The sequence below is a fragment of the Triturus cristatus genome, chromosome 9 (assembly GCF_964204655.1).
Source record: "Triturus cristatus chromosome 9, aTriCri1.1, whole genome shotgun sequence".
Taxonomy (NCBI): domain Eukaryota; kingdom Metazoa; phylum Chordata; class Amphibia; order Caudata; family Salamandridae; genus Triturus; species Triturus cristatus.
In genome coordinates this window covers 1,264,203,802-1,264,227,228 of record NC_140592.1, presented here as the reverse complement: position 1 = coordinate 1,264,227,228, position 23,427 = coordinate 1,264,203,802, and the positions used below count along the sequence as shown (strand labels likewise).

The 23,427-nt window shown below is 50.0% G+C and overlaps 1 protein-coding gene across 5 annotated transcripts in view; it reads left to right on the top strand.

Moving 5' to 3' along the window:
• The window catches only part of HEATR5A (HEAT repeat containing 5A), a 399,007-nt gene that overhangs the window by 232,492 nt on the left and 143,088 nt on the right, over window positions 1-23,427 (top strand). For all 5 annotated transcript variants that reach the window (XM_085627402.1, XM_085627405.1, XM_085627403.1 and 2 more), the window contains 3 exons: window positions 9,433-9,672; window positions 14,876-15,057; window positions 15,495-15,563. In XM_085627402.1, coding sequence (XP_085483528.1) covers window positions 9,433-9,672; window positions 14,876-15,057; window positions 15,495-15,563 — 491 coding nt within the window. The remainder of the gene's footprint in view (window positions 1-9,432; window positions 9,673-14,875; window positions 15,058-15,494; window positions 15,564-23,427) is intronic.

The window sequence follows — 23,427 nt, the reverse complement described above, 5'->3', positions numbered from 1 at the left end:
CGCCCGCTTCAGGAGTGCTTAGCACGTCAATGGAATCAGGCTCACGGGCAACTAAAAGACCTAGTGTTGGTGAGCGGTCGGGCATACAACTCTCTGCATTGGTGGAATCCACAAAACCTTTGCAAGGGCCGACCGTTCCAAGAGCCTGTTCCACAAATAATACTGACAGCGGACGTCTCTCTCCAGGGATGGGGAGCTCATGTGCTCAGCTACACAGTGCAGGGACTATGGACAACGCAACAAAAGAAGATGCACATCAACGTTCTGGAACTGATGGCAATCTTCCTAGCCATGAAGGCATTCAAAGTACACTTGTGCAACAAAGTCGTGTTGATCCGGACGGACAACATAACTGCCATGTACTACATACAAAAGCAGGGAGGGACACACTCTCCACAGTTGTCTCATCTGGCTCAGAGCATGTGGAAGTGGGCCATTCAGAGGAACATATTCCTCATGGCGGAACTCCTCCCCGGCAAGGACAACCAGATGGTGGATCTGCTCAGCAGACACAACCACCAGATGCACGAGTGGGAGCTACACCCGTCAGTACTCCAACCGTACTTCCTACAGTGGGGTCATCCAGTGATAGACCTATTCGCCACAAACGAAAACGCAAAATGCCAAAGTTTTGCCGCCAGGTTCCCACATCCACAGTCACAGGGCAATGCGATATGGATGAACTGGTCCGGCAGATTTGCGTACGCTTTTCCCCCAGCGCCATTAATACCGCTAGTGGCACGTAAACTGCGACAACACTCACTGACACTCATCATAGTTGCTCCCACTTGGGCGCGCCAACCATGGTACACCACCTTTCTAGAACTTTCCGTGGTGCCGCATCAAAGGCTGCGGATCAAACCCGCACTTTTAACGCAGAACCATGGCGAAATTCAGCACCCAGATCCGCAACAGCTGAACCTGGCAATCTGGCTCCTGAAGTCTTAGAGTTTGGCTACCTAAACCTGCCACCTGACTGTATGGATATCATCAAGGAGGCCAGGAGACCCACTACCAGAGCTTGCTATGCGGCTAAATGGAAGAGGTTTGTCATTTACTGCAACAACAATGACATTAACCCGCTGGACGCATCCATTCAAAACCTCATCTGTTACCTCTTACACCTATACCGATGCAATCTGGCATACAACTCAATACGTATCCATTTAACCGCGATAGCAGCCTATCTCTAAAACAGGCAGCACCTCTCTTTATTCAGAGTGCCTGCCATCAAAGCCTCCTTGGAGGGACTCAAACGAGTGATTCCCCCGAGACACCCACCAGCACCGGTGGGGAACCTCAATTTAGTCCTCACCAGATTAATGGGTCCACCCTTCGAACCTCTCCATTCATGTGAGATTCAATTCCTCACCTGGAAAGTAGCTTTCCTAGTGGCAATCACTTCGTTAAGAAGAGTTAGTGAACTCCAGGCACTAACCATTCAAGAGCCATTCATACAGGTTCACGCAAACAGGGTTGTACTACGTACCAACCCCAAATTCATGCCCAAAGTGATATCGCAGTTCCACATGAATCAAACTATTGAACTGCCTGTTTTCTTTCAAAATCCCCAGAATGTCGCAGAGAGAATGCTCCATACACTAGATGTAAAGAGGGCCCTTATGTACTATATAGACAGAACTAAGGACTTTAGGAAGACAAAACAACTTTTCGTTGCCTTTTCTCCACAACACAAGGGCAACGCCATTTCCAAAGCAGGTATAGCCAGATGGATCGTTAAATGTATTCAAATTTGCTATCAAAAAGCTAAACGCACATGAACGATTCCCCCATAAGCCCACTCAACACGAAAGTTAGGGGCGTCCATGGCTTTCCTGGGAAACATTCCTTTACAGGAAATATGTAGAGCAGCCACATGGTCCACTATACATACATTTACCAAACACTACTGTGTAGATGTACACTCAAAACAGCAGGCAGCTGTAGGACAGGCTGTTCTCAAAACTCTTTTTCAGACTGCTGCAGCTGGTACGGGTAGCCGCCGCTAATAGGAAGTACTGCTATGTATTCTATGCACAGATATGAATTCAGCAGCCCACATGCCTCGAACTGAATATGCTACTTACCAGTATGCATCTGTTCTTGGCATGTAGGGCTGCTGACATTCATATCGCCCACCCTCCTCCCCGGCGCCTGTAGCAGCTGCAGCTCTCAGAATTTGTATAGCATGGTCATCACTTACTGTATCTACTCCATCACTGCCACAATGGCGAAAAACAATCTAAGGATGGAGAGGATGCCCATGCGCACTGTGGTCCAGGGGAGGAGTCACCTATCTCGTGATACTTCGAAGACTCTTCCAGGACAACAACGTGCAAACATCCGGACCCAACACTAGGCGGTGATCTATGCACAGATATGAATGTCAGCAGCCCTACATGCCAAGAACAGATGCATATTGGTAAGTAGCATATTCAATACTTCCCACCATGTCCCCACAGTGAAGAATCCGCGACATTTTGAAACTTTCCTTGCTGTCTCGCAAAATACCCTCAGACCGATCATCATCAGGTTTGCAACTTGTGTCTCTCTCCCAAACAGAGCGAGGCAGCTTGCAACGCTTGCTGCTGCTTCTGTTGGAAGAAGATGCTACAAAACCATCTGGCTCGACGTCTCAAGATGTCACAAAGGAGCGGAGACGACCCCTGGACCTTTTTGGCCCCCAGGACATATTGGGATAACACCACCCTATAGCGTCGTCTGCAGATGAAGGGACCTTCTCCCCTGACGACCACTTCGGCTCCAAGCTGCAAATCAAAGAATTTCGGCCAGGGCAGCCAGCCATGAGTACAGAATCCCCCACCCCCCCTTCTCGACATTGATCTCACGCGTAACCTTTTCCAAAGGGTTATCCAGCTACTCTGGCACATCTGGGACAGACAGCTGGGCCGCCACTGCCTTCGGGCCACGGCTGGCGCCCTACCGCTCCCGCCTTAGAACCTAGCCAACAGTTTTGACATCAAAGCCAAAACTGTTGTCCGAGCCGCAACTTTCGTCACAGACTGGGAAGTCCGGTCATAGATCCTGGACTGCTGAACTGATTCTTCACAAGCTTCAAGAAGAGATGGACGACAAAAACCTCATACTACATCCCTCACACAGGCCAAATACTCACCCTAGGATGTGCTGCTAGGATGTACTGCTCCGCCATCCAAAAGGCAGCTCTCCTTCAAAGCCTTGGGCATGCCACCTTCACTAAAGCATCAGAAAAAAGTGGACAAGGCCATAACCCCTTTGGCTTTTTTTACTCCTCCACCACCCCTGCCAACCCCACAACAGTCTCACTCCTCACACACAATTCTCCAGGTGACCCTACGCCATATAGACCTCAGGGGTCACCTTATTCAGGCTTGGTGGGGAACATCGCTTTGATATCCCACCGGAGTGTCCCTGGAACACTTATGAAGCTGACCCACCAATGAACACAGATCCCGATCTGTACCCTGCCCGACCCTCCCCTCCTAATGATGCCTCTTACTACCATCACCTAATTGGTAGAGCTGCCTCACTCCACAAAGTGGATCTACATACTGAGCCGTTGGAGGTAGGTTTCCTTTTTCAGACCCTTTCCTCCAGGCACCGCTCCACACAATATCTACCCATGCTTAAAGGCATGGTCCATCACACCCTAGACCTCTTTCAGGACCCAATACATGCCACCAAGGGTGGACAAGAAATATAAGGCGTCTCCCAAAGACCCTCTACATCCGGGGACAGCTTCCACCCGACTCCTTGGTAGTTGCTAAAGCCCGTGAAAGGGCTAACTCTCAAACAACTGGTGATACCCCTTCACCAGTTAAAGAGAGTAAAAGAATAGATGCTGCTAGTAAGAGGTTAGCTGCGCAATCGGCCAATTAGTTTGGGCTCCTTTCAGTGTATGATCATGCCCACTTGGAAGAAATGGAGAAACTCCTTCAGTATCTCCCAGAGGGGCACAAGAGGGGTTTCGAGGTTTTTGAAGGGAAACAAATCTATAATCGCACCATCCGCTGCAGCCTAGAAGCGGCAGCCTTGTCTGCTGGGGAGTTTACTGTAGTGTCCTCTTGCGCAGTTATGCATGGCACTGTATCACCGATTTAAACCCGAGGTTCAAATAAATTGGCTCAACCTGCCTTTTGATGGGCAACGTCTGTTCAGACTGCAGGTTGACCAATAATTAGAGAAAATAAAGGGCAGAGACAGCTAAGGCAATTGGTGTCTTTCAAACCCTGACCCTCAGGGGTCCTTTAGCCATTCAGACACCTCAACCTCATACCAATGCCCACATGCACAACACGCCTCTCCCAGAGGTTATTGTCTAGACTCCCACAGAGGTAACTGCTCCCAAGGCACAGGTAAAGGTGACTCCCTCATAGGAGCTACCACCACCACTAAGCTCTGACTTCCCACCCCCCTCTTCCCCAATCACTTAACCAGTCAGGGTTGTCTGCAAGGGTTCTTTCCTGCTTGGCGGGACACTGCCTCTGACCAGTGGGTATTGGATATTATCTAACATGGTTACTGTCTGGAGCTCACTTCTCTCCCCCCCCCCCCCCCCTTCCCCCCCTCTGACATTCCACCTCGCAAACACAAACTCTCCCTGCAACACCAACAGCTTCTGAGGGAAGAGGTAAAAGGGCTCCGCCGAAAAAGGAGCCAGAGGACCCGGTCCTCACCATCAACAGGGCATGGCAGTTTACTGGCTGCACTTCCTAATTCCCAAAAAGGACGGGTCACTTAGACCAATTCTGGACCTTAGGCCCTTAAACAAATACATTTTATCAGAGCACTTTCACATGGTACCTCTGCAGGATGTCTACCCGCTGTTACAACAAGGTGACTTCATGGCGCACTCTGCCTCAAAGACTCCTATTTCTACATTCCAATCCATCCGGCACATCGCCGGTACCTCAGATTTGTAGTCAGTAGACAACATTATGAATTCCAAGTGCTCCTTTTTGGAGTTACTACCTCACCCAGGGTTTTTACCAAATGTCTCGCAGTGGTGGTCGCTCATCTACGCAGGCAAGCCATCCACGTCTTCCCTTATCTGGACGACTGGCTCATCATGTCCCAAGCCATCCACGTCTTCCCTTCTCTGGACGACTGGCTCATCATGTCCCAAGCCATCCACGTCTTCCCTTATCTGGACGACTGGCTCATCATGTCCCAAGCCATCCACGTCTTCCTTTATCTGGACGACTGGCTCATCATGACCCAAGCCATCCACGTCTTCCCTTATCTGGACGACTGGCTCATCATGTCCCAAGCCATCCACGTCTTCCCTTATCTGGACGACTGGCTCATCATGTCCCGCTTGTCAAAAATGCCACAAATACACTCAGGTCACCATCAACCTACTTTACAAACTAGGCTTTACTATCCGCGCCTCAAAGTCACACCTCCAACCCCTCCTCATTCAACCTTATCTGGGGGCTACTCTCAACTCCGAGGTGGGCATGGCCTACCCAAATGCCACCAGGATACAATATTTTCCGACTCTCATTCCTCTGTTTCAACAGGTCATAGTCAGAGCAGTCCTGCGTCTCATTGGCATGATGGCCTCCTGTATCGCCATAGTCCCCCATGTCCGTTTACACATGCGTCCATTGCAAGAATGCGCAGCACACCAATGGTCTAAAGCAGACAGTCAACCGGCCGATCTAGTGTTTGTCAGCTGTCAACCTTATTACTCTCTTCAGTGGTGCAACACCAACAACCTTTTACAGGGATGGCCGTCTCTCAACCCCTTCACCTCCAGGTTCCACCACCCACAGTCCAATGACGATGCACTTTGGATGAGCTGGTCGGGGATATTTGCTTATTTACTTCCTCCTCTCCCACTACATTAGTTTTTAGTTCAGAGGATTCAGCAGATATCTTTTTGCCTCACCCCGGTAGCTCCCACATGGGCCAGCCAACCATGGTTCACCGCCCTCATGGAACTCTCAGTAGTTCTACACGAGAAAATTCCCAACAGCCCTGACCTTCTCACGCAGAACCATGGAGAAATCAGACACCCAGATCTCAACTCTCTCAATCGTGCCATCTGGCTCCTGAAATCTTAGCATTTGGATACCTTAACCTTCCACCAGAATGCATGGACATTCTTAAAGAGGTGCGCAGGCCTACCACTCGTGCCTGTAATGCGGTTAAGTGGAAAAGATTGGTCTGCACATTTGCTCTAAACATATTTACCCACCTGTCAAAGTTCAAGAAATTGTTTGCTACCTGTTTTATCTGCAAACGTGTGGTTTATCTTTGAAATCCATGAGATTACATTTAGCGACTCTATAGCTGCTTACCTTCAAAACAGGCAACACATATCCCTCTTCAAAACTCTAGTCATTAAAACTCTCACGGAAGGTCTTAAGAGTTATTCCTCCTCGGGTACCACCAGCCCCAACATGGGAAGCTTAGCATTGACTTATCAAGACTAATGGGCACTCCATTTGAACCCTTCCACTCCTGCCCCCTCCAACTTCTCTTTTGGAAGGTATAAATTCTCGTTGCCATCACTTCCCTTCAACATGTTAATGTTAAAGGATTTATACAGCGCATGGCTGCTCCAGCGACTGGCCATCCCAGCGCTACCCAGGTACTCGTTGCAGAAAGACAAGCAGAGGGAGAGATGTTAGACCGGGAATAACCAGGTTTTTATGGCCTGTCGGAAGGCTAGATGGTTCTGAATACCTCTAATGGATACAGGGAGAGAGTTCCAGAGTCCAGACGCCAAAGCCTTAAAGGAACGTCCCCCAGCTCTTGCTTGTAGGACGGGGGGAGGGTGTTTCTGGTGGGGGGGGTACAGGCTAAAAAGTGATCGGCTGAACGCAGGGTACGTCTCGGAAAGTACAGCGCTAGCATCTCTGCTAGGACAGGGGGCGCATACTCAGAATTTTGTGGGCAAAGCACAATGTCTTAAATTGAATTCTTTTATCCACAGGCAACCAGTGTAGCTTAGGTAAAAGCTTTGACACTGAGCAAGATTTCGGGAGAGCACAAAGAGTGCATGCTGCCGCGTTTTGTACCCTTTGAAGACGCTGAATACCAGATTTATTAGTGCCTAAGTATAGGGAATTACCGTAGTCATGCCTGGATAAGATTGTGGCTTGGATAATAGTCTGGCAAGTTTGTGGGTCAAAGAAACCAAGAAGGGGCTTTAGTCCTCGCAAAAGCCCAAAACAAATCTCCATGATCGCATTTGTTTGGGTTTCAAAGGATAGCCCTCTGTTAATCCATATTCCCTAATTTTTCACTGCCTCCTTACGCAGGTGTGCAGGCTTCAGCTCATCTGGCCACCATTGCTCCGACCACAAATTACTCTACCTCGCAAATAGTAGTATTTCAGATTTACTGGCATTTAACTGCAAGCAGTTTGCTGTCATCCAATCAGCAATGGCCAGCATGTCCTCCTTAAATTTAACAAGGTTGTTTTTTTGCATTTCTTGGAAAAAGAGATAACCAATTGGGTGTCATTGGCATAAGACACTAATGACAGCCCTCTCCATTTTGCCATCACTGCAAGGGGTTGCAGGTAAATATTAAAGAGCGTCGGGCTCAATATTGATCCCTGTGGCACACCGTAATGGCTTTTAAAACCAGGACATTTACAAAGAATATTCTGTGCTGTAAAGGGCCTTTTGATTTCAGTGGCAATTTATTTAATCTTGGAAATATACTTCTGCCTGTGTTTTTTTTTAAATGGTTTGGCAGGAATGCTTTTTATTAAAACTGTTCTCTTTAAAAATCAGTTTAGTGGAGAGCATTGCTTGGTTACAAGGATAGAACTCTTCATATTTCTGTTATTTACGGATCCCGCTCATTTCCAGGCTGTCTTCCTACGGGGACCCAGTCTGTTACTCAGTTTGTGGATTTGGGACATAAACAGCAGTTGGTCAGTCTCCACTGTGAGAATCCTGTATATCTAAAAGGGCTAGATATGGTTATTTATAACTGAAAGGGTCATGCCTGAGTCACCCGTGTCTTCACCGGTTCTGGACGTCCCGGTTTATGGTCCAACTGTGGTATTAAGCTGTGTGATTTGTAGCACCCTATGTATTAGAAAGAAGTTTGAAGTCCCAGTGGCAGGGGTCTGAGTAAAGACCTGTGTGTCTTTCTGTGGTAGAAAAAGGCAGCACAAGGTTATGGGTTGAGTCTGGAATGTTTCTGTCACTCCTCGACTTAGACATGTTGCGTTTGCTTCCTGTCTTGGTTCAGCTCATCCTTTTCTTGTCTGGTGTTAGCAGCAAAAGGCAGTGGGTGTCCAGAATTGGCCCCAGCATGAAGAAGGAAATAAACAATAAGATGTTTTGAAACCAAGCTTAATAGTTCAGACTGTATGAAAGGGAAGGGCCAGTGCTTTAAATGAAGAGGGAGAGTACAGGCTCTTAAGAGAAATAATATACTTTTAATTGGAGAGTACCAGCACTTCTCAGAAACAAGCAGGTGGTCTGTACCAGAGTACCTGCACTTCTGTTTTTCCATTTGAAGCACTGGGAAGGGCCGCAAGCATTTTTGTATTAAGTCGGTCTTGTTTTCTAATGCCATGTATAACATTTCCTAGGCTTACAATCGAAGTAAACCCAACGTATTAATGTACGAAACACCAGTGTTGGACAATATTTTGTGATGATGAAGGCAGATGTGCATCTTTAATCAGAGTTGCGCCCACAGCCTGCAGGCCAACCGTCGGTGTGTCCCCTTTGCTTCAGTGCATGTGGTTGTCTCTTGCAAACAGACCGGGTGTTCTGTGTTCTCTCCTCGCAGGCAGTGTGTGTTGCCGTCTCTAGCTGGGTCAGCTTGCCTGGTGCTTTTTAGGTCTCGCCTGACCCAGCGCATGCGCTGGTCTGGGGAGACTTATTGAGAGGGCTCCAAAAAGTGCTACCAGGCCAACCTACAGTGCATGTGCGCGGGCGCGCCCGCCGCGCTTTACCGCGATTACTTTCACGGCCGCTTTGATGTTTGATCGCAATCACTTTCACGGCTGCTTGGCATAGCCAATAGGTCTCGCTTTTGGGACCTTATAAGTATTTAGTTATGCAACTGTTGCATGGCTAAACACTTATAAGGTCCCAAAGGCGAGACCTATTGGCTATGCCAATGCTTGTTCTTGATGGAGGCGTCTGTTGGTGCCTCCTGCTTGTTCGATGAAGCTAGTTGCAGGGTGAGGCATGCAACTGTCTTGCTTTCGAATGATAATGTTGTTTTCACCTTTACGTTGCGGTGTGTCGATGCTTTTAAAGTGGGGTGTGAGCGTGTCTCTTCAATACAGTAGTATTTGTCGATGTCAGTTGAGGTCCTCCTCCCATTTTATGGCAACTCTGAATGGGCTGTGAGCGTGTCTCTTCAATACAGTAGTATTTGTCGATGTCAGTTGAGGTCCTCATCCCATTTTATGGCAACTCTGATGCACTTTTTGCTTCCCAACTGCAGATTTCACAGCTGCCTCCTCAGTGGACGCCACCCAGGAGGAGGAAGGCGAGCGGGGGGACGATGCCTCTGTGCTGACCTCCAGGAAGGATGAGAAGTCCCATCCCTTCGTGAACCCTCGTTGGCGTACCAGAGTCTTCGCTGCTGAGTGCGTCTGCCGCATCGTGGCACTGTGCGAGAGCGCCGGGCATACACATTTTGACATTGCAAAAGCTCAGGCGATGAAGCAGAAGGAACCATTGAGTAGGTGACCACAGACCAAACTCACCCATGGGGTTAATGGTGAGATGTGGAGAGAGGAAGGGGTGTAGGGGTGAGAGTCTGGCCGACAGCTGATCCCTGTTAATGGTGAGATGTGGAGAGAGGAAGGTGTGTAGTGGTGAGATTCTGGCCGACAGCTGATCCCTGTTAATGGTGAGATGTGGAGAGAGGAAGGGGTGTAGTGGTGAGAGTCTGGCCGACAGCTGATCCCTGATACCTGTTAATGGTGAGATGTGGAGAGAGGAAGGGGTGTAGTGGTGAGAGTCTGGCCGACAGCTGATCCCTGATACCTGTTAATGGTGAGATGTGGAGAGAGGAAGGGGTGTAGGGGTGAGAGTCTGGCCGACAGCTGATCCCTGATACCTGTTAATGGTGAGATGTGGAGAGAGGAAGGGGTGTAGTGGTGAGATTCTGGCCGACAGCTGATCCCTGATACCTGTTAATGGTGAGATGTGGAGAGAGGAAGGGGTGTAGGGGAGAGAGTCTGGCCGACAGCTGATCCCTGATAATGGTGAGATGTGGAGAGAGGAAGGGGTGTAGGGGTGAGAGTCTGGCCGACAGCTGATCCCTGATACTTGTTAATGGTGAGATGTGGAGAGAGGAAGGGGTGAGAGTCTGGCCGACAGCTGATCCCTGATACCTGTTAATGGTGAGATGTGGAGAGAGGAAGGGGTGTAGGGGTAAGAGTCTGGCCGACAGCTGATCCCTGATACCTGTTAATGGTGAGATGTGGAGAGAGGAAGGGGTGAGAGTCTGGCTGACAGCTGATCCCCGATACCTGTTAATGGTGAGATGTGGAGAGAGGAAGGGGTGTAGGGGTGAGAGTCTGGCCGACAGCTGATCCCTGTTAATGGTGAGATGTGGAGAGAGGAAAGGGTGTAGTGGTGAGAGTCTGGCCGACAGCTGATCCCTGATACCTGTTAATGGTGAGATGTGGAGAGAGGAAGGGGTGTAGGGGTGAGAGTCTGGCCGACAGCTGATCCCCGATACCTGTTAATGGTGAGATGTGGAGAGAGGAAGGGGTGTAGTGGTGAGAGTCTGGCTGACAGCTGATCCTCGATACCTGTTAATGGTGAGATGTGGAGAGAGGAAGGGGTGTAGGGGTGAGAGTCTGGCCGACAGCTGATCCCTGATACCTGTTAATGGTGAGATGTGGAGAGAGGAAGGGGTGTAGGGGTGAGAGTCTGGCCGACAGCTGATCCCTGATACCTGTTAATGGTTAGATGTGGAGAGAGGAAGGGGTGTAGGGGAGAGAGTCTGGCCGACAGCTGATCCCTGATACCTGTTAATGGTGAGATGTGGAGAGAGGAAGGGGTGTAGGGGTGAGAGTCTGGCCGACAGCTGATCCCCGATACCTGTTAATGGTGAGATGTGGAGAGAGGAAGGGGTGTAGTGGTGAGAGTCTGGCTGACAGCTGATCCTCGATACCTGTTAATGGTGAGATGTAGAGAGAGGAAGGGGTGTAGTGGTGAGAGTCTGGCCGACAGCTGATCCCTGATAACTGTTAATGGTGAGATGTGGAGAGAGGAAGGGGTGTAGTGGTGAGATTCTGGCCGACAGCTGATCCCTGATACCTGTTAATGGTGAGATGTGGAGAGAGGAAGGGGTGTAGGGGTGAGAGTCTGGCCGACAGCTGATCCCTGATACCTGTTAATGGTTAGATGTGGAGAGAGGAAGGGGTGTAGGGGTGAGAGTCTGGCCGACAGCTGATCCCTGATACCTGTTAATGGTGAGATGTGGAGAGATGAAGGGGTGTAGGGGTGAGAGTCTGGCCGACAGCTGATCCCTGATACCTGTTAATGGTGAGATGTGGAGAGAGGAAGGGGTGAGAGTCTGGCTGACAGCTGATCCCCGATACCTGTTGATGGTGAGATGTGGAGAGAGGAAGGGGTGTAGTGGTGAGATTCTGTCCGACAGCTGATCCCTGATACCTGTTAATGGTGAGATGTGGAGAGAGGAAGGGGTGTAGGGGTGAGAGTCTGGCCGACAGCTGATCCCTGATACCTGTTAATGGTGAGATGTGGAGAGAGGAAGGGGTGTAGGGGTGAGAGTCTGGCCGACAGCTGATCCCTGATACCTGTTAATGGTGAGATGTGGAGAGAGGAAGGGGTGTAGGGGTGAGAGTCTGGCCGACAGCTGATCCCTGATACCTGTTAATGGTGAGATGTGGAGAGAGGAAGGGGTGTAGGGGTGAGAGTCTGGCCGACAGCTGATCCCTGATACCTGTTAATGGTGAGATGTGGAGAGAGGAAGGGGTGAGAGTCTGGCTGACAGCTGATCCCCGATACCTGTTAATGGTGAGATGTGGAGAGAGGAAGGGGTGTAGTGGTGAGAGTCTGGCCGACAGCTGATCCCTGATACCTGTTAATGGTGAGATGTGGAGAGAGGAAGGGGTGTACGGGTGAGAGTCTGGCCGACAGCTGATCCCTGATACCTGTTAATGGTGAGATGTGGAGAGAGGAAGGGGTGTAGGGGTGAGAGTCTGGCCGACAGCTGATCCCTGATACCTGTTAATGGTGAGATGTGGAGAGAGGAAGGGGTGTAGGGGTGAGAGTCTGGCCGACAGCTGATCCCTGATACCTGTTAATGGTGAGATGTGGAGAGAGGAAGGGTTGTAGGGGTGAGAGTCTGGCCGACAGCTGATCCCTGTTAATGGTGAGATGTGGAGAGAGGAAGGGGTGTAGTGGTGAGATTCTGGCCGACAGCTGATCCCTGTTAATGGTGAGATGTGGAGAGAGGAAGGGGTGTAGTGGTGAGATTCTGGCCGACAGCTGATCCCTGTTAATGGTGAGATGTGGAGAGAGGAAGGGGTGTAGTGGTGAGAGTCTGGCCGACAGCTGATCCCTGATACCTGTTTATGGTTAGATGTGGAGAGAGGAAGGGGTGTAGGGGTGAGAGTCTGGCCGACAGCTGATCCCTGATACCTGTTAATGGTGAGATGTGGAGAGAGGAAGGGGTGTAGGGGTGAGAGTCTGGCCGACAGCTGATCCCCGATACCTGTTAATGGTGAGATGTGGAGAGAGGAAGGGGTGAGAGTCTGGCTGACAGCTGATCCCCGATACCTGTTAATGGTGAGATGTGGAGAGAGGAAGGGGTGTAGTGGTGAGATTCTGGCCGACAGCTGATCCCTGATACCTGTTAATGGTGAGATGTGGAGAGAGGAAGGGGTGTAGGGGTGAGAGTCTGGCGGACAGCTGATCCCTGATACCTGTTAATGGTGAGATGTGGAGAGAGGAAGGGTTGAGAGTCTGGCTGACAGCTGATCCCCGATACCTGTTAATGGTGAGATGTGGAGAGAGGAAGGGGTGTAGTGGTGAGATTCTGGCCGACAGCTGATCCCTGATACCTGTTAATGGTGAGATGTGGAGAGAGGAAGGGGTGTAGGGGTGAGAGTCTGGCCGACAGCTGATCCCTGATACCTGTTAATGGTGAGATGTGGAGAGAGGAAGGGGTGTAGGGGTGAGAGTCTGGCCGACAGCTGATCCCTGATACCTGTTAATGGTGAGATGTGGAGAGCGGAAGGGGTGAGAGTCTGGCTGACAGCTGATCCCCGATACCAGTTAATGGTGAGATGTGGAGAGAGGAAGGGGTGTAGTGGTGAGATTCTGGCCGACAGCTGATCCCTAATACCTGTTAATGGTGAGATGTGGAGAGAGGAAGGGGTGTAGGGGTAAGAGTCTGGCCGACAGCTGATCCCTAATACCTGTTAATGGTGAGATGTGGAGAGAGGAAGGGGTGTAGTGGTGAGATTCTGGCCGACAGCTGATCCCTAATACCTGTTAATGGTGAGATGTGGAGAGAGGAAGGGGTGTAGGGGTGAGAGTCTGGCCGACAGCTGATCCCTGATACTTGTTAATGGTGAGATGTGGAGAGAGGAAGGGGTGTAGGGGCGAGAGTCTGGCCGACAGCTGATCCCTGATACCTGTTAATGGTGAGATGTGGAGAGAGGAAGGGGTGTAGGGGTGAGAGTCTGGCCGACAGCTGATCCCTGATACCTGTTAATGGTGAGATGTGGAGAGAGGAAGGGGTGTAGGGGTGAGTGTCTGGCCGACAGCTGATCCCTGATAATGGTGAGATGTGGAGAGAGGAAGGGGTGTAGGGGTGAGAGTCTGGCCGACAGCTGATCCCTGATACCTGTTAATGGTGAGATGTGGAGAGAGGAAGGGGTGTAGGGGTGAGAGTCTGGCTGACAGCTGATCCCTGATACCTGTTAATGGTGAGATGTGGAGAGAGGAAGGGGTGTAGGGGTGAGAGTCTGGCTGACAGCTGATCCCTGATAACGGTCTCAAAGTACTGATTACCACAAATACATTCTCGTTTTGCTCTACCATGAACAGTGGGCAGTTCACCTAAACACTGACCCCCTGCCCCTCCTGTTCCTCTTACTGGTAATACAAGTGCCCCACTGCAGCACTCTGTCTTCCCAGGAGTGGAACACACACAGCTCAGTCAATGTGCATGATTCCTAGCCTGCTGCATCACTGGGTTACTCCAGTACTTTTCTCACTGCATCTCCTTCCTATCCTGCCACAAATTTTGCTACCTCAGCAGTTAAAGACACAGCTTTCTTAGTGAGCCCAACTTGCAGCACACACCGATGCTCCGTAACATGGGACCACTCTTAGTCCCATCTACAGCTCCCTTTTATTCTTCGAATGGACCTGCACTTCTTGGTCAACGCACCTCGATCTTGAGCTTCGGCACCCACTGCTACTTACAAATGTAATTTTGTTTTGTTAGATCTTTTAATTTTTGGTCATATAGTCGTTCTTACAGCGGTTGGCACAAATTACTATTTTTTGTGCCTTCTAAGGGGATGCAAACTGGGATCACGATCACAAAGATGGCAGCAATGCTCACCTACCCTAAGAAGGGCCTGCATTGAGGAGGTTAATAGATACTAGCCACCGTTCTTGCCATAAAATTAACTACCTTCTTCTGAATCTTTCAGTCTACTCGAGAATCTATTATAAAAAAGTCTATTTGAAGTGTCTTTTTTTGTGTGCAGGATGCCTGTTCTCAGTACTGTCTGTTATTCCTCTAGCATCTCTTGCCAGCCCATGATGATGCCTATATTGACGCTACTGCATGTTCGCTCTATAATGGCAGTACCTCCTGCCTTGGTGCATGTTGTTGTCCCTGTTCTGCTTCCTTTCCTTTGACTTGATGTTTTTGTCTATCTTAGATGACTTCCTGGTCCTGCACCTCCTGGACCTGATACGCATGGCTTTCATGGCTGCCACAGACCATAGTGACCAGCTACGCCTTTCGGGCCTGCAGACCCTGCTCGTGGTCATACGGAGATTTGCGAGTGTCCCTGAACCAGAGTTTCCAGGCCACGTCATTCTGGAGCAATATCAAGCCAATGTGAGCACCCTCTTCTTTCAAAGGGTAGCTTCTAAGGTGCTGCCAGGCACAGGTGGGGATGGCAGCGGAAGTCGTGGTTTACTACTCCCCTCACACTAATATCACAACACTACTGACTTACACGGTCGCAAATAAGAAACCAACTGTAAGTAGTGTCTCTTATTGGCCATTATGTACTGACCTAGAAACACTGACACCAAGAGATGAGCCGCTCACCAACCATCGAAATGTTTACACTGTGTGTTGGAGCAGTGCCTCCTACAAAGTCTATGGGTCAAATACAGTGAAGTTGTATTTGTCGTCCTAATATAGTTGTAGGTAACTATTATTACATAGAAGTGTTCCTTTTTGCTTGTCCCATAACTTTGTGGGCAAGCATGACTTAGTTTGACTCTTCTGGCACTCTCTGTATAATGCCGAATCTTGTTCTCTTTTAGGTGGGAGCTGCTCTGCGCCCTGCGTTCACCCCAGAGACTCCTCCTGACGTCACAGCGAAGGCCTGCCAGGTGAGGGCAGCCGCTTCTATTGATGCCATGAATCGCCGCATGGTATAGGACATATTAGGGTGCGACTATTCTTTTTAGAGACCGGGGCTGGTATTCCGAGGCGCTTGTGAGCTCTTTTCTGATAGGGTCTATCTCAAAAAGAAAACCAAAAATGCTCATGTTGATTAATTGAGAGAAATGTCTTTAAAAAATAGAGCGTGCAGAAAGTGTCTGTGTTCCCTAAGTGCACTGGGCCAGCCTTCCAGTTCGAGATGTACTGTTCGAATGCATTAGCCTGATTTACGGATCCAACAGAAGCAATGAATTGTTTTGCACGTCATCGTATCTGCGGTCCACCGGTTACAATAGGAATATGATGGTTAGTAGTAAACATGGGGAAAGGGTAATGAGACAAGGGAGACAACAGACACTAAACAGTGCCACTGTTAGTCGTCGCTCCACTGTGTGCCGGGTCATAGTGGGTCATCTGCATGCATACTCCTCAGCCATTCGCTATACAAATGATCTACTTCCAGAATCTCTATAAACTTCGGGATCTCTAAAATACGGGTGTGTAGGAAAGTGGATTATTTTTTGGGGTGGACAAGTGTCCGTCTCAACAGATGAGGACACCGCCTGCCAGATGTCACATACATTAAACATATCTGTGCTCAGTCCCTGGCAGGGTGATGCACAGCAGTCAGAGTTAAACCAAAGGCAGTTTGTAAAGTATGTGACCAGCGCATGCACAGTAGAGAGAGCTGGAAGAGGCTGGCTCTCTCCATAGTGCACCACAATGAGGTGCACTGTGCAGAGTTCAGGTCTCCCTTATTAGTGTACAGGGGCCTGCTCTTGTAATCCCAAGCTGCTCTTCTTGTGCTAGTGTGGCCGAGCAGCCTTCGACTTATCAGAGTGGAGAGTTAGGCAATTGTTGCTCACACAGAGTCAGTAAATGAGACATGCAATCCATGTGGAAATCTGACACCAATGTAGAAAATAACATATATTTTTATATTAATACAAACACCAAGATCTACAAGATTAGGTAAGTACTTTTCGAGTTGGCTATTTTCAGAAATACTGAAAATACAGCTGTCAGGTTTGTGGCATGAGCCTTGAAAGCGGTAATGTTATCCTATGGGAGAAACATACACTGCATAGGGGTACTTGAAATTGAGTTACAGGATTGTTCTTCTGGACTTAAGGTAAGTAGGAGCCAATGTCCTTAGAACCACTGGCAGTTTTGGGTTACCTGCCCTGGTGTGTCCAGGTGCAGACGTGCTGGTTGCAAGGGTAGCCTCGAACACTACCACTGAAGTCTACAGAGAAAACCTGTAACAGAAAAAATGCTGCAAGTGGGGACAATTCCATCGGAACCCAAAGGGGGACTCAGTCCTTTAGGGTCTTTGGGGCAAGGGTGCAACATCTGTAGGCTTAGACTTGGGGTGTGGGGCTTGGGGGTAGAGGTGTTTTGTCCAGTGGGTCACCTGCGGTAGAGGCTGTCATTGTTTAGGTCGACCTAGAGATGGGGACAAAACAGGACGGTAGGGCCACTCGACAATGGCCTCTCTGAAGCTGATGTCGCAGGTCTGTAGGTCTGTCTTGGTGGTTTTGGTGTCTGACTGGGACACTGAAGAAGCCTAGACTGCTGCAAGGGATCTGGTACCCGTGTGTTAGTGCAAGGTGGTTCCTGGGGGTCCTGGCGTCTCCAAACTTGGTGAGGAGATGGATCTGACCTCATGGAGCACGGTGACCTCTTCCTGGGTGGCTGCTGCATTGGTGGATCCAATGGTCAGTAGATCAGGGAACCGGACCTTGCTGTCCGTGGCTGCAAGGAACTGGCTACTGCATTTCAAGGGAGATGCTGGCTGGTTAGTGAAGTGCTGGCAGCCCTCCAAGCACAGCTACAGAACGAGTCTAGTCTTTGCAGTTCTCGGAACAGGAGCAGGCAGGGTTTGGCGCCAAGTTCCACAGCTAGTCCACAGCTCTTGCGTTCTTCGGCTCTTCTTTGTCCTTCTTTAGTCAAGTAAATCTGCGTTCCTGGTGTCGGCGCTACCTAAATACTATTTTTAGGGACTTTAAAGGGAGTGAAGGGTAGTAGCCAATGTGCTATGTACTTTTAGGGTCATTATACCCCTTCAGGGCTCGAAAAATCATTAAAAATGCACAAGACCTGCAGGTCTAGTAACCTTCAAAATCTCCTCGACCCAACTGAAATGCACTTGACCTCTAATCTGAAAGCTGAGCAAATGTGACAAGTTAACAAGATTTGAAAGCATTTGTATTGCTCATTTAGTTTGTGAGCAATAAAGATGCCTTTAAATCTTGCTATCTTGTCACATTTCCCCTGTTTTCAGAGGCAGAGGTCAAGTGTCAGTTTTTATTTCTACTCGCCAGTAAGGGCGAGTAGGACCTAAAAATAGCTCGTCCTGAATTCATCTGACTCGCAAATGCGAGCGGTCGAGTGAATTTTTCGAGCCCTGCCCTTATATGACCACTTCCTGTGGGGATTGGGCTTAATCCTGTCCCAGCGTTCCTAATTTAAACAAAAACAATATTGCAGAACCCTTCTTTAGTGGAGCACATCGAGCAGCCCACCTTAGGGGTGTGACTGGCCTGGTAGTGCAACACACCTACTTGCATAGCTAATTTCCGCCTGTCCTGGTGCCAAATGGGCCTCAGGTCAGGAGGTGGCATCTCCCAGGTCTGGGGGAAGCCGGGGTCGCATATCAAAGCCCCTGACCTTTGTATGCAGATCCACTAGCCATCGTGCCGGAGTAGGTGTGAACACCTTCCTCCAGAGCAGGCATTGTTTCTGTCCTCATAGAGCATGGGCTCTATCCTGCAGGGGGTCAGAAACTAGTCTGTGATGGCAGGCCGGGAGATGCCAGCCAGCATACTAGCTACTGGTAGTTTTTTCAGGCGGCACCTCTAAGGTGCCCTCTGGATGCATACCATAATAAATCTTGTACTGGCAACAGTACAGGTTTATTAAGACAAGGTGTTTGATACCAGATGCCATAGGTTTCAGTAAAGCCATCATGCAGCTGGGGAACTCTTTAATGACCAGTGTCCAGTATGACCTTAAGACGGCTTCCCTGTTCACTTGTACATCTATTAATTGAACTAGACAGCACAGGGGCATACCTGCTCATACAGATATTCCCTCACACGTAATATAATGCACCCTGCCTTAGGGCGACAAGGCTTGCTTTGGAGTGACTTGTATATAGTATGCACAGTGACTTTGGCATGGCACACACTGAGTGTGCCATGTTGTTTTTTTAGTCATGGTTTGTACCATGACACGCAATGGGAGCCTGCATGCAATTTGTAGGGGAGTTCCTTAGTGGGGCATAATACATGCTGCAGCTCTTAGGGACCCTCCTTGGTATCCATGCCCTAGGTACCAGGGGTACCACTTACTAGGGACTTACAGGGGTGCCAAAGTGTCTGACAGACCATTTACCTTGTTTGAGGGGAAGAGCACTGGTGCTGGGGCCTGGTTATCAGCTGTAAAAGTGGGGTGACTATGATAAAAAGATGCACTTTCTCTACAAGAGGCACACAAAGGACAATACAATTCCGTAATCTTTTAAAATGAAGAGAAATATTGTTTGAGTAAAATAAAAACAAAACAACAAAAATCTAAGCAGGGGAACCTGAGATGACATTGTTAAAGATAAAGGTGAAAATCGCACCGCAAAGAGCCAATAATAGCGAATGGAACTGGGGGGCCAAGATTAAGCTCTGGTTAGATACACCGAGTGGATTGGTCTTGTTGACAGTCTGGAAGCCAAAAAGTTCTAAAAGTTTCTACGTCCCAACACAGAACTGGACTTTGACACATTTTGGGGACAACAATTCTCCCTGAGGGGGCTGCTGTTGAAATTGTAGCCATCGTGGAACCGGAGGCTGAATTTTTGAAACGGGTTGGACCTTGTGGAGCATTGGACATTTATTGCTGAAAAAACTTGTAAGTCTCACAGCAGAAAGGGACTTAGTTGTGTTTTTTCAAAGGTGCTGGGAGCCTTGACTAGGACGAAGCTGAAATTCAATAAGACTCCGTGGATCTGCCGGTTGGATACAATTTGCAACAAGGCCCCCTCAAGCTCTGTGTGAGAGGCTGGCCTGGTATATGATGTACACTTATGTAAGTGGACACCCTGCACCAGTCCAGACAACCCTTATGGTGATTTAAGAGGTCTTAGACAACCTTAGAAAGCTCTCTAAGTGGTAGCTGCCTTCAGGCTTAGTCCAGAAGGAGTGTAAAGCAGCTTGTTTTACCAGAATTCAATCTTATAGTCTAGATTAGTGAAAAATAACCACACGATGTATTTATAAAAATATGTATTTATTATATAATACTCTAACACATACAAATATTACCTACCTGGAGATGTGCACAATGCACACAATACTTTGCAAGAAATCGCAGTAAATAGTAGGAAATACACAGTGAGCCCCAGGGGTTGACCAAACCATATACTAAAAGTGGTGTAAGAACCATGACTGGAGTCAAGACCATGTCGAGAGGACGTAGAAGTGCAGAGACCCAAGGAACCACCCAATGTGAGTATCTAGGAACCCCACGGAGTGCGTGTGCAGTGTGAGTACACAACCTTGTGCTCCGTACAAGTCTACGTGTAAGTCGCTGCAGGATTTTTGGGGGACGCTAGGTGGCGCACTAGCGAATGGTCGCCTTCGTGTAAGGCTCCCGCAGTCCGGCGACATTTATCCTTCATAAACTCCTTAAATGGCGACCCAGAAGGCTGCAATCACACCCACCGCTTACCTGAGAGGTCCGGTGCTGGCTGTCCAAGTTCTGGCTCGCTAGCCACTACAGCGGGGAAGATACAAGCTTCGGAAGCCCCGGCGACCTGTGCGGCTGGAGGACAGGAACCGGCCTGCTGGGGGACGCCTACTAGGCGAGATCGGGGCTGCAATAACTGCCGCAGGCCGCTGACGGGCGAGAGGCGCGAAGCGGACTCCGAAAGCCGGCGCTGGTGAGGAGAACGGCGCGAGCCTGGACCTGAGGCGGAGGGGACTGTCGAGTGGCCGGAGCGGCGTCCTGCCCTGCCGGCAGATCGTGATGGGTAAGACGGACGCGAGACAGCCCAAGCTGTCGTTTGAGACCGGCAAAAAGGGGAATAAACCTTTGGAAGCGCCGCAAGTCCTGACTGGAGTGAATGGAGCTGCAGGGGACTCCTCGGCTGCGGACCTGCAGGAGGTGCTGCGCGAGATGCGCCAGGGATTCGCGACGATCGCTGACAAAGTGGATAGGATATCGTCGAGAATGGATGCAGTGGTGCATAAATTAGATGCGCACGAGGAGCGTCTAAAGGGTGCGGAACAACGGATATCGGACACAGAGGACACTGTTTCGCAGCACACCTCGCAGCTTACCAGAATGGATAACCTGCTGCGCATCATAGCGTCCAAGAACGAGGATTTGGAGGCGAGAAGCAGGCGCAACAACGTTCGCATCATAGGGATACCGGAGACGACCAATGTGGGCAAAATGGAGGAGTATGTGGAAAGGATGCTACGCACAGCGATTGGCTCGGAAGTGTTCTCTCCTCACTTTATAGTGGAGAGGGCACACCGCTCCCTGGGCCCTAGACCGAAACCAGGAGCGACTCCCAGGCCCATCATTGCCCGGTTACTGAACTACCGGGATCGAGATGCGGCCCTGAGAGCAGCGAGGGGCACACGGTCTCTCTCGTATGAGGGCAATTCATTCACGCTGTTTCCGGATTTCACACCAATAGTCCAGGAGGAGCGCAGGAAATTCATGGCGGTGAAGGCCAAGCTGCGGTCACTGCAACTAGACTACGCACTACTCTACCCAGCGAAACTGCGGGTCACATACCAAGGCCGTCAGCGGTTTTTCACGACTCCGCAGCAGGTGGAGGACTTCCTCAAACACTACAAACGTGCCCACAAATCGGGTGCGGAGGTGGACGATGAGCAGGCACCGCTGCCCGGGGAGAGGCTGGACGGCGAACTGTAAGTAGAGCAGATGAACAATCTACACTATCCTCTGGGGGCGAGTAAGTGAACTGTTAAACCACTTGAAGCGGGCACTGCATTGGACTGGGTACTCCGTATCCCTCTTCAGGGTTGCGGGGAGGGGAGACATGGGGGGGACCGTGGAGAGGGTTGCAGTTTTTTGCACGAGATGTTTGTGGATAATATAGATGTGTTTCCTCCATAAGTTGTGAACTGCGGTGAGGTTGGGAGGGCATGCTAGGGTTGCCAAAGCTTATAACGCCGGACACCCCCTCTGGGTCCACGAGTCCGACTACCATATTGGTGGGAGACTGGAGTAGATGAGGGGGAATTAGTGATGCCACCTAGGCGGATTCCCCGAAGGGAAATACCCGAGAACTCATGGGGAGCTATGGGAACTGTTTTTGCCCTTGTTCGGGGGGTAATTGGGGGAGGGATGGGGAGGGGACATGGCTGGCAGGTTGGGGTTTGCTTCAGTGGGCGGGGGGAGAGTGGGGGGGGGACGTTGGGGAGAGGTATGTTCGGAGTTTGAGGTTTGGGGAGGGAGGGTTGGGGGTGGAGGGAGTATGTTGTTCGTGGAGAGTACTTGGGACGGAGTGGTTGAAGATACCTGTGCTGCTTGCCCTTTTGGGGTTGCTGCTGATTCTGCGGGGGTGTGATTGGCTGATTACACAAATGCATGTGAAGGTGAGGGGCTGGGAGTCGAGATGCTGCCGGGAGAATGGGTGTGGACCGAGCGATGACTGAGACGACCAGGAGAGAACGGCTCACGGTGCTATCGTGGAATGTTCGGGGCCTAAATGACGCTAGAAAATGCAGAAAAGTGTTGGCTTATCTAGAACAGCACCATGTACAGATCGCACTGTTGCAGGAGACACATCTTGCCCCCCGATCGCACTATACGCTGGCTGGTAGATGGGCGGGGGTACGCAGTTTTTCGTCCTACTCAGGGTATGCTAGGGGGGTTGCGATTTGGATCAAAAAGAATGTACCTTTTGTGAAGCTTGGTGAGCGCGTGGACACGGAGGGAAGATTTGTGCTGCTATGGGGTAGGCTGGGCACCGACACCATCACGATTGTGAACTGTTACGGCCCTAATGTCGACTCGCCGATGTTTTTCACGCAGTTATGGGGACAGATGCTCCACATTGGCTCTCTGCACATTTTATGGGGAGGCGATTTTAATGTGGCGCTGGCCCCGGGATTAGACAGATCGGATAGCAGTTTCACTACAATAAGAAAGCACGAGATGCGCTGGCGGGTATCTTGGAGGAAGGGCACTTAATAGATAGCTGGCGTTTCGGACACGGTGGGTTGCGGGAGGGCACGCATTTTACAGCGTTTGCTGACTCATGGGCTAGACTGGATTATTGTTTTGTGTCCCGGGGCATAGCGGTGGACTTGGGGAAGGTTGTGCACCTACCTCGGACGTACTCGGATCATTGCCCGGTCCTTGCCCAGATAGCACTTCCGGGGTATGGGGGGGTGACCGCAAGATGGCGTATGCAGCCCACGGCCCTTTTGGACCCTTTATTACAAGCAGAGCTGGGGGAGGAGATTGCAGAGTTCTTTCCCCGCAATAAAGATTCGGTGGATAGTGTGGAAACCATCTGGGAGGCATTTAAAGTGACGGTTAGGGGCTATTATATTGCGAAGAGCTTTGGGGTCTTGAAAAACATACGAAAAACGCTTGCGAAGCTAGAAGAGGAACTTAAAGGGTTGGAGTCCAGGATGAGTCGGGGGCCGATGGGCCCCCTCCATGCGGAATTCAGGGAACGTCTTACACAGTATGAAAGAGAGGCGGATAGGGAGGCTCGATTTTGTGGCAAATATTGGCAGGCTCGCAGGTTCTGCGAGGGGGAGCGACCAGGGC